Source organism: Notolepis coatsorum (genome assembly GCF_963971535.1).
Source record: "Notolepis coatsorum genome assembly, contig: SCAFFOLD_620, whole genome shotgun sequence".
NCBI classification, from domain to species: Eukaryota; Metazoa; Chordata; class Actinopteri; order Aulopiformes; family Paralepididae; genus Notolepis; species Notolepis coatsorum.
Genome location: NW_028174321.1, coordinates 72,600 through 84,134, shown reverse-complemented (window position 1 = coordinate 84,134; position 11,535 = coordinate 72,600). Strand labels below are relative to the sequence as shown.

Below are 11,535 nucleotides of genomic sequence, written 5' to 3'. Positions count from 1 at the left end.
AAAAATGTATTATACTTTTTCTTTTATAATACATCCACAGAGCTTTTAGAAAGGTGCAGAAAAAAGTATTGCTTTTCCCCCCAAACAATTATTGATTATTTGATGTATCATTAAAATACATTTAGCAGAGCTTACTCTATTTCTGCTGGGCAGGTAAACTCACTCTTGCTAATTCCCTGTCCTGTAACATTCAGCGCCTGTTCCACATAGCAGCATGACATGAACTTAAAATGAACCCGTCCTCTCCTCTTTTGTTTTCAGGGTCATCTTCCTGGGTCTGATTACTAGTCTCAGCGGCTCCTCCTACTTCTTCATCATTGTTGTCATCGTCCTCCTCAGGCGACAGTTTCGGAAGCCAACGGGGCCCAACGAGCCCCTGCAACCCGACATCGAACTCCAAATACCATCAGAACCCACAGAGGACCGGACCAGCGAGCCGCCTCACACCCCCAAAGAGCGGGTGAGGATGGAGGCGGGACAGGGTGAGGGAGAGGGGACTGGCACCGACGACCAGAGAGCCCTCCCCACACGTAAGGACGTAGAGGAGGAGCAGCCTACCAAATCCCAGACAGAGAACACAAATGTGATCCCCCCGACTCCTAGCCAAGGAGGAAAAAGGGAGAAGGAGGTGGAGGGGGAGGAGAAGTGCCTGTATTGATACTGATACTGCCTGTATTAGACTATGGCGATGTAATCTATATGCATGCTCCTTCCTCCCTGCTTAAAAAGCTGGATTCTGCGTACCATACTGCCATACGTTTTGTAACAGGTGCAGGCTCTCGCACCCACCACTGCACTTTGTATCAGTCATTAGGATGGTCCTCTCTGTACCAAAGAAGACAATCACACATGTTGATTTTTATCCTTAAGTCATTGCTAGGTAAGCTGCCCTTATATATCTCCAGACTTCTGTCCTTTTATACTTGCTTTTTTAATACCAGACGAGCAGCAAATGGGATGCTGTTAAATGTTCCTTTGATGCAGTCAGAGCTTGGTAAAGCTGCATTCTCACACTATGCTCCCTTTTTATGGAATACGCTGCAAGTGAAACTTTGTCTACAGGCACTTCCTACTGTGAATGCTTTTAAAGGTATGATACGATTAGCCCTTTATGAAACATGTAACTGTTTTACCTGATGCTATTGTTGATGTGATTATGCTCCTTGCCACTGCACAAATGACCCTCTGTATTTATATTTGAATTGTATGTTTTTTGTTTAATGCCCTGTTTTATGTTGAAACTTGTTGTGTGCTGTGTTGGTCAGGACTCCCTGGAAGAAGAGATCTTGTATCTCAATGGGACATTCCTGGATAAATAAAGGATAAATAAAAAATAAAAATAAAATAAAGTAACGGGTAACGCACAGCGCTTAGTCGACATCTCCTTTTATCAATTTGTTAAGCAACTTCTATTCCTGACATTATTATTTTCTTTTCATTGCAAAGGTAAAAAAAAAACCCATTTGCAGTTCCCCCCAGCTATCACTTTTGGGCACCATGGATAGGCAAAAATACCCGCCGGTCCAACATAGTAATCAACACTGAATTTGAGAAAGTCCGTCCTCAAAAACAAGCAGAGGGGCAGGAAATCACAGTCTCGGAAGACAGGCTCAGAAACGAGCTCTACAAACAGAAGGTTGATATTCTTTTTAAGTGTAAACTATATAGTATTAGCCTAATGAAGATTTATTTCTGTGCATTGATTAACATTTTACAACTTAAAACACTGGCTATTTCTTATATATTTTTCATGTCTTAGGTTTCTGTGATACGGAAGCTGTGTAAAGAATGTAAATTGGATTCCTCTGGGTCACGCACTGACCTCCTTCTGAGACTATCTACTGAAATGAAGTCGAGGCACACTTATGATAAAATCTTTGAGAAGATTTGGGCTGCCTCGGGTACGATACATTACAGTGCTGCTTTAGTGTTGCCTCTGGTTATTTAAAATGTATATCCAGAAAAGATATGCGAAGGGCATAATTTAACTTTGTCTAAGACTAACATGTATCGGTACTAAATACCTGTATGTCGATATGAATTGAAAATGGGGGACCCTGATGTAAACAAGACAAACATCTTTCTCAGGTCTGCATCCCCTTAACAATTGTGTGTATTGAGCCGTATGGCGAGTGCCATACCTTGCCATACCAGAACGACGCCCCTGAACTCAGCTCCCTCTTATATTTCTTCCAGTGCAAGTCTCTAAGCCTATTCACAACCCACTGTATTTTCTATTCTGATGTGGTTTGTGTCAAGTGTGAAAGTCACTTGTAGCCTAAGCAGAAGTAAGAAGAAAGGCCTAACCTGAACATTTACATTTAAGCTAAATCCAGTTGTGAAAAACAAATGGTGCTAAACATCCACTGTATTTGTCTTTAAAGGGGAACATCACCAGAATTAAGAATTCCATTATGTTATTTCCATGGCCTATAGAAAGTTCAATCAAGATTTGTGAACATGAGCTACTATCTCCCAAGGCGAACAAACTTTTGATGTTATCAGGTCTAAAGTCTGGAGCTGCTCCTATAGACAACGAATGAGAGAATGATTTTGTGGACCCACATAATGTTTGTTTGAGTTTTTATACTCAAATATGCTTTATTCTATGGTAGTGTTTTCACTTCTGAAACAGAAAATGTATGTGTATACTCAGAACATTCCCCTGGGTGCTCTCAGTGTCACCTATACCATATTTCCAAATGCATTGTCTATAGCTCCAGAGTTTATACTTGATGGCATCACAAGTTTGAGTTTTAGCACTCCAGTTCCTCTCAGCCTTCCTACTGTCTCAATAAAGAACCTTCTCTCCTGTGTCTCCCTCTCAGCCTTCCTATCTACTCCTCCTTATTTGATACCCACAGCAGATTTAACACAATCCCTGTGATTTTAGGTAGAAAATTAAACAATACAACACATGACTGCCTCCCGCCTCTCTTGGTAATGTTTATATATGTATTTAAATGTGGATATATTTACCTACCTACCTGATGAAGGACAGACCGACCCCAGTCCTACTAGCACCATGCTAGTTTATATGGAGAAGTGCTCCCTCGTGTGTGACAAAGTGGTACTACAACAACACTTAACTACTGAGAGAATTATTACCTGTCTACAGCCCATGTCTGCATATTGCATTTAGACACACAATAGATGATCAATGGTGTTAATCATTTTTAATAAACTGTAGCCTATTTTATACAATAGCATAGCCTACTGCTACAGATGTGAATAAACATAGCACAGTCGTTTTCGTGATTTGAAATACATGAAGTGAATTACTCATCTGCTCATTGAAATGTATTCATAGCGATCTACCAAAACAATGATGGCCGTAAGGTGAATTGCACTTTATAATCTTTTTTTAATTTGGTCTGATGTGTGGGTTGGAGTTGAGTGAGGTCTGGAGAAATTCACACTATAATAAGTTACTATATATATGCATATTACGGAAGCCCTAAGAGGCCGTACATTCATACATTTTATTTGCTCCGTTTTCCCGTGATAACGAGTTAATTTAATTTGTTTTCTCGTGATAACGCGATAATTTTCTCGAGAAAACGAAACGATAGTCTATATATATTAAATCACTGCAGGAAACATCATTCAATGTCGCAATGTCAGAGGAGCAGGTAGACCCGTTCGTGACTAAAAGCCCTCCCGGGAGCGTTAGCATGCTAGCGCTAGTGTGATCCCATTTCTCAGAACCTGTGTGTCACACTGTAAACATATCCATCGTCGGCACACTGCATTCAGCAGCCTTGGCAACCTCCCTCCCTGTTCCTCTCAGCTACGTCACGTCGTCTGTCTCACTCCTCACAGGGGTGGGGAAATGATACTGTGTATTTTTCCTTTGTTCATTCAGGCCCTATCATGTGCGTTAATACAGAAGATATTTTTATTTGCTTTTGTATTTTCAAATGTAGGCTAGTATGTGTGTACGGTTAATTGGAAAGGCCCAGTACTGAATCTTGGATTCACTGCATTCAGTAGCTTAGTAGTGATTTTCCTTTAGTTTGTTGTTGCCATGTTGGACAGAATCAGAAACCCTCCTTTTTCCGTGTGTGAAGCCTATTAGAATGCCTGGAGCTGGACATGTTGTTGGAGGGCTGTTGGGCCATCACACCATTGCATGAGGGAGCTGCACATAACACATCTTCACTCCAGGAGATTTGTTTGTTCTTTCTTGAAATCCTCCTCACAGTTTGCTATAGTCTTAGGCCCCGTCCACACGAACGCTGGGTTTAATGTAACCGTGATTGTATGTGCGCAGTTGCACTGTTCGGCCACACACAACCGGGGATTTGCTACACTGCAACCGCGGTCTTTTGAAACCGGTGGCCAGGGTGGAGTTGTGCGGTTTTGCAGTTGCGTGTGGGCATAGCAACCGAGGTTATTCCCAGTGTTTACAGCAGAGCTGTCGCAATTATTCCCCATGTTCACGGCAGACCGCGGGGTAGAGAGATTAGAGCAGAGCCAACTACACCAGTGTTTACAGCAGAGCTGTCCCAAGTAGCGTTATATGAAAATGATTGTAACAAACTTTTGTTCAAAACGTATCGTCTGTGTTGAAGAGTGTTGTGATCGACTGATGTCTGTTGACGCTCAGAGTAAACATGTAGCTGCAGCTAAACTAAACTCATGTGTTGTCAAGTTATTGTTATAACTTATAAGGAACCCAGTCCAGACTGCATCCCCTTAACAATTGTTTGTATTGAGCCGTATTGTATTGTACCCATTGCTCTGCCCGTGAGTACGCAGTTATACACGGTTGTCCACCTGTGTTCACCGTGTGGACGGAGTTTTATTTTTTCAAACTTCGGTCATATTAAATCCAAACTCTCGTGTGGACAGGGCCTTAGCTTCATCCCTGTTGGACTTTCCCCATTGTTCTAGGCTTACTACTGCCACCCAGTGGTTTCACTGTGGCATGTCATCTGCTTAATTACATCTCTTGGGGTTCCGTTGCTCAGTGTAGAAACCCTTTCATGTCAAACGTAATGTTTTGTGTTACAAAAAAGAAATGGGAAGATGAATCCATTGATGTTTAAACTGAGACAAATTATATCACATGTCTGTTCAGAGTCCCGCTGAGTATTACATCACATTAGTCAAGCGAACGCAGAGAGACACTATTGGCAGTGTGTGTCTCTGTGTGTGTCTGTGTGTGGCAGTGTGTGTCTGTGTCTCTTCCACTCAGGGGCGTAATTTGCGGGGGGGTCCCTGGAAAATGTCCCCCGCATGATTTCAGAATGCAGTATTTGTCCCCCCCATGTTTTCCAAACCGCTGCAACTGCGCAGCCTGGCGGCCAGCACTGTGACTCGCTACTACACAGTGCCGGCACTGCAGATTTACCCTACTCTTGGAATTCATTGCCAGATCCTCAAAGTCATACATAGGGGCGCTGTCTCGATAATGCAGTGTTATTAAAGCAGCGTGTAGCCGACGCATGAACCAGTTGGAACTGGAAATCCGTTGGTAAAGAAATAGCGGCCTGGAATCATTTTTGGGACGCTCTGTCTCAATTCGCAGTAAAGGAATATATATCTGCGGTTTCCCTGGCGGATGGCGAACAAGCCAGCTGATTCTACTATGAGTCATGACATTTGACATAGTCTATGACATCATACTTAACTTAAACTTGAACACGGAGGCAGTTACAAGAACTATCCTCCGAGCCCCCGGGACTCCGGGAGGATACTTGTATCATAAAATATTCTCGTCAGCAGTCTCCTCTGTGTGTCTTTGTTTTTTAGTTTGTTTGTGGCAGAGACTTAGGCCATGGTTAGACTAGGTGTTTTTGTTTTTGTTTTGTTGCTGAATGAATACGTTTGCTGTCCCAGTTAAATAGAAATGCCGCTTTGGCAGGAAAACGCGTTGCCCTACTGACAACGCTGAAATTGTGTTTCCGTTTTGGATACTCGCCAAAACTCGCCGACAACGTGTCGTGTAATCTGCGCGGAGCCGTTGTTGCTCAACGCCCATGCGCAGTAGATACCGACATCTGCGTGCCCTCACCAACGTCCGGTGACGACAGAGCTGTCCCAAATAGCTGCAGCTACCATGTGTTGTCAAGTTATTGTTATAAGGACCCCAGTCCAAGCTACAACAGTCTGCATTCCCTTAACAATTGTTTGTATTGAGTCGTATTGTATTGTACCCATTCTGCAATATGTTAAATAAAGTTTACATCCATTCATTCTGCTAGCATTAACGATTGCATGAGCAGCTGGCTAACGTGAGCTAACGTTAGCTACCAGACCCTGTTAGCTCAGAGCTCCTCTTTCAATCTTAACAAGCATTAAACAAAATGGCCCAGTCATCTATTCACCTTTGTTTAATACATGAGGCGTTGTCTAATGTTATCTAGCTACTGATAGCTCCTGATATCATCAGTTTGGTGCTGGCTGGCTAACATGAGCTAACGTTAGCTGCTAGCCACAATGCTATACTGTTATAATGGCATATCCCTATCGCGTTAGCATGTAAGCTAACAAAATCGGCGATCTTTTTGTGAGACTAAACTATCCGCTCTTGGTGGTCAATTGTGTTAGTTTTGTTTCATCAACAAATGAGAGGCAGAACACACAGTGAATGTATCCGTTTTGTTTATTGCACTTTTATTGCACTTTCTTTGCTGAAAAAGAAATGCTACATTGGCTAAATGGCTCACGGAGGCATTTAAAGATGGTGGCTTGTTGATTTTTTTGCAGGAAGTGTATTGGCACATCCAAGGTAACTACCTCCCTGCGCATGCTCAGTGCTGAATTCGAGACGCGATCCGTTGCGGTCTGACCACGCCTCGTTCTGACAAAACGAAAGTGCTCAGGTCGCAAAACAAATGTCTAACTCGCCTGCCACTATGTTGCACTCTGGAAAGCGAAACTGATCTTGAAAACAAAACGAAAATACCCCTGTGTCTAACCGCAGCCTAGACAGGGGTTCTCAACCTTTCTGCTGCCAAGGCACCCCTGTGTTCAATAAAATATTCAAGGGGACCCCTACATACGATATAGACTTTTCCGCTCCTGTCTTTTTTGCTACAATGATGACAAAAGTGCTTGTTTTCAAAATAATGTTTATTTAAGAAACCGGGAAACACATTTGTGTGCAGGCTATATAATGCATTATTAACAGGTGTTTCAGGTCTAAATGGCTTAGTACTGTTGACATTACACTGCTTGTAGTAATAAATCAAATAGCATATTTCTTTAAATAAAATTACAGAAAAGTATCACTAAACTGCTATCTGTTGCAGCTGCACACTTCTCCATAAAAATAGCATATTTGGATAAGTGTGACCATTTCTCAAAAACAGAAAATCATGTATTTTTTTTAAATACAGAAAAGGATCACCAAGTTACCATTTCTCAAAAAATATAAATAAATACAGAAAATAAGCACTTGTTCACTCAGTGGACATTTCTAGCTCAATGCGAGGTCTGCTGCTGCTGGCTAATAATACGGTCAATACGTGGGGAGATCTTTGACAAGGCAACACGCTTGTCATCCTCAAGGCTCAACTTGGCCTTATATTAAGCTTTGTCTCAATGTTGTCTGTAAAGTTTTTTTTTTATCCAGAGTAACTTGGTGACCCTTTTCTGTGTTTTATTAAATAATGATTTTCAGATTTTGAGAAATGGTCAAACTTATCCAAATATGGTATTCTCATGGGAAACAGTGCAGCTGCAACAGATAGCACTTTAATGATAATTTTCTGTAATCCAAAAATAATTAAAAAAAATAATAATAATAATAAGATTCGGGGTCTCCGCCCTTGAAAGGTGCGTCTCCCTGAGGCTTCTCGTAGTCTAGCATTTCCTGGGTCGTCTCCTCTCCTTTCTTGAGAGCCTCCTCCTTCTCACTCCTCTTGCGCCTCGCCTCCACCCAGGGTATCAGACACAGCACGGCTCCTCCGATGATGGGGGGGATACCTGCCAGGTAGAAGGCCACGTCGTAGCTCCCCAACCTGTCTCCCAGGTAACCTGCGATGAGAGGTCCCACGGTCATGGGCACGGACATTATGCCGAGCATGAAGCCGATGGCCTGTGAAAAGTCATTGGAGCCCACCAACTCAAAGATGATGGGCGCCATGATGCCGCTCAAGCAGCCGTCGAACAGCCCCATCAGCAGGCACACAGCGATCAGGCCGCCAAAGACGTGACAGAGGGGGATCATCATGGACATCAGGCCGATCACGAACAAGGAGGACACCTGTAGATAGACTTTGTTGACACCCTGGACGTAGTCTGCCACCCTGCCGAAGATGAGGTTGCCCACTGTGGACGTTATGCCGATACACATGAGAAGAACCTCCTTGTTGGCGTTCGTCCCGAAGCGCTCCTCCACGTGTTTCATCAGGTGAACGTAAGGCACAAAGTAGCCGAAGAGGGCGGCGGGTATGCCGAACACCCAGATGCGGTATCCCAGGGACCTCCAGATGTTGCGGAAGTTGAAGATCTCACCGATGGGCTTGTTGGGCCGCAGGGGCGTGTAGGTGAACCCGGCCAGCATGAGCACGAACATGAAGATGCTGAGGACACGCATGGTGTTCTGGAGACCCACGCTGTCCAGCAGGAGGGGGAGCAGGAAGGCCACCATGATGGTGAACACGTTGCCGCCGGTCGCCACGATGCCGCTCACTAGGCCCAGGCGCTTCTTGAAGTAGTGGGGGAGGATCACCAGGCTGGGCTGGTAGGCAAAGGAGCAGCCGCAGCCAAACACGATGCCATAGGTGAAGTACAGGGCACCGAGGGACTTGACAAAGGAGCTGGCCAGGAGGCCCACCAGGGCCATGGCGGCCCCGCCCACTGCTGTCACTCTGCAGCCCAGGATGTCTGTGAACACACTGGCGATGGGAGAGCAGAACAAGATCATGCCCATGGAGAGAGAGCCCACCAAGGCTGTTCTGGATCGCTGGTTGGCATCATCTTCGGTGCCAAATTCTTTGATGAGAGACAAGAAAAGGATGCCAAAGGTGTTTTGTATCATAAACACCGAGCCGTCACACCACATGGCAGCCAGCATGACGACCCAGCCCCAGCCTCCCTCGGGGGGCACAAACTCTGCTGCCTCCTCAGGAGCCCCAGTGGCCGGCTCCCAGACGGGTACCTTGGTTTCACCACCATTCTCCTTCTTCTCCTCTGTCTCTTCTTCTAGGCGCGTCTCGTCCATCACTGCTCTCTAGTGCTGTCTTCTGGAGCAGGTAAGTTCTCACTGTAACTCCCTCTACTTGCAATGATGACAGCAACACGTTCTTGATATTACTGATTGGATTTATTTCAATCCGAACCGTGAGAACTGTGAAACACATACATGAAACAATAAATCACAGCTCAAACAATAACAACATACATCCATATTATCGGAGCAAAGCGTTTATTTTGTACATTATCTAACGTTAACACGAACCTAAACTAACGTTACAACTAACCTAAAGTTAGTTTAGGTTTGTGTTAACGTTAGATAATGTACAAAATAAACGTATTCCGCTGCTATAGACCAGGGGTTCCCAAACTTTTCAGGCCGGGACCCAGAAAATAAGGCGTCAGAGAGCCGCGGCCCAATGCACATCGTCAGGCTTTTTTTTCTTTTTTTTTTGCCTGCCGACCGATTTTTTAAGCCAAATATCACTTCAATCCTATTAAGTTAGTTCAAGTTAGTTATTCATTTATATGTGCTATTTATGAGAGGGCTAACTTGTTGCAAAATAATAATGATAATAATAATAGCCTCATTAAAATACTATTATTGCTTCGGTTGTTTTCAGCGTTTTATGTGCATAATCTGTTATTTAGTTTGAAATGTTCGTTGAAATAAGTAGATTTTTCGTTTTTGTTTATTTATTAAGTTAATATAAAACCATATAGTCACATTTTAGAATACAATAGAATAGAATTTTAGAATACAACTAGAAACACTGTCCTGGCCTGCTTCTAAGTTCAGTGGCCTTAAAAAAAAAAAAAAAAAAAAAAAAAAAAAAAAAAAGGGGGGGGTTTTTGGATTTTATTTTTTATTTTTTTTAATCATCTTGCGGCCCTCCCGTGGCTGCTCGCGGCCCACCTTTGGGTCGCGACCCCGACTTTGGGAACCACTGCTATAGACGTCGCTCTTTTATTTTGAAACCCCCCAGATAGGAAGTCATTGCTCTCGTTATTTGCTTTAGTGTCTGCCCGGTTCTGTGTTTGTTGGTTAGCTCCGTTAGCTAGCAGCCTATCAAGACCAGCCATTGGAATACTGTTTTCTAAATTGGGGAGGCTTTTAATCGTCAAGGTAAGAGGATTTTAAGTCATGGTATCCATAAACTTCAATCGGTTCGGATCCTTTGAATGAATGAGAATGTCAACAAACACGGCTTCATGTTGAAATCACTGACTGCGCCCAGAGAGGAGTGGTTAGGCAAAAAATTGTTCAGAGTATATTTGCTTAGAAAACGTAATTGTCTAATTCAATAATTTTTTATTTCTCCACATGGTAAATACACAGGTCACAACATGTTTACAGGAACGTTTTGGAGTTGTATTTGGAGTGTATTTCGTGACTGTAGGGAACTTGAGGCTACAACTCTGCCCCACTTCCAGTGATGAAGCTAAGCTACGCTAACGGAGCGGCTGTTCCCTAAGCCTAATGCATGCACAGAGACAAAAAAGGTATGTATCTTCTTGTCTAACTCCAGGGAAGATGTTAAATAAGCTAATTTCCCAAAATGTTGGAGTTTTCCAGAGAGAAATTTGATTTTTCAATGGCCTCTCTGCTGTTTAGTTTAGCAAGCCACAGCGGCGTTGTCCCAGCTGAAACGTATAAAAGGGAACCTGTGTTGAAAAACCATTGTGCCCCCCCCCCCCCCCCGAGAACATTGTATGCCCCCCCACTCATTTGTTTCTGCAGCCTGGTCTGTATTCAAGTAGAACAGCTAGCTAGCTGTTGTGGACACTCACCGTTCCACAGCAGAACGGTAGGCAAGGCACCTTGGTTGACAAATGCAGGTTTCAGTCTATGTGTTGTAGGATAGACAATCTATCTATCCTGTCTCAAGATGCACAATGAGATCTTCTTCTTCTTCTTATTTGGAATTTCCGGCAGTGTAGACGCATCGTGGCGTATTACTGCCCTCCACAATTCTTGCTTCGCCCACACTTGAGAAAGTTTACACTCCTCTTCTTCTTCTTCTCATCTTCAAAACACATTTCTATTGTCTCTGTCTCCTTCTTCTCTGCTCCTCTTGTCATACAATCACAATACAAACATCATCTCCTCTCTTGGAGAGAATTGTTGAATAGACACAAATGTTCTAGAATGTTCTATTATGATATCATACTGTGACATCACAAATGTTCTAGAATGTGCTATTATGACATCATACTGTGAGATCACAAATGTCCTAGAATGTTTGATTATGACATCATACTGTGACATCACAAATGTTCTAGAATGTTTGATTATGACATCAGACTGTGCCATCACAAATGTTCTAGAATGTTCTATTATGACATCATACTGTGACATCACAAATGTTCTAGAATGTTTGATTATGA

At 43.2% G+C, this 11,535-nt stretch overlaps 1 protein-coding gene across 1 annotated transcript; it reads right to left on the bottom strand.

The window, feature by feature from the left end:
* Positions 1 to 7,735: 7,735 nt before the first annotated feature.
* On the bottom strand, positions 7,736 to 9,175 carry LOC311247586 (monocarboxylate transporter 10-like; the record flags this gene model as incomplete). The annotated part of the gene is made up of 1 exon (XM_084338617.1): positions 7,736 to 9,175. The coding sequence occupies one exon, from the start codon at positions 9,173 to 9,175 to the stop codon at positions 7,736 to 7,738; it is 1,440 nt and encodes a 479-aa protein (XP_084194743.1).
* Positions 9,176 to 11,535: the final 2,360 nt, after the last annotated feature.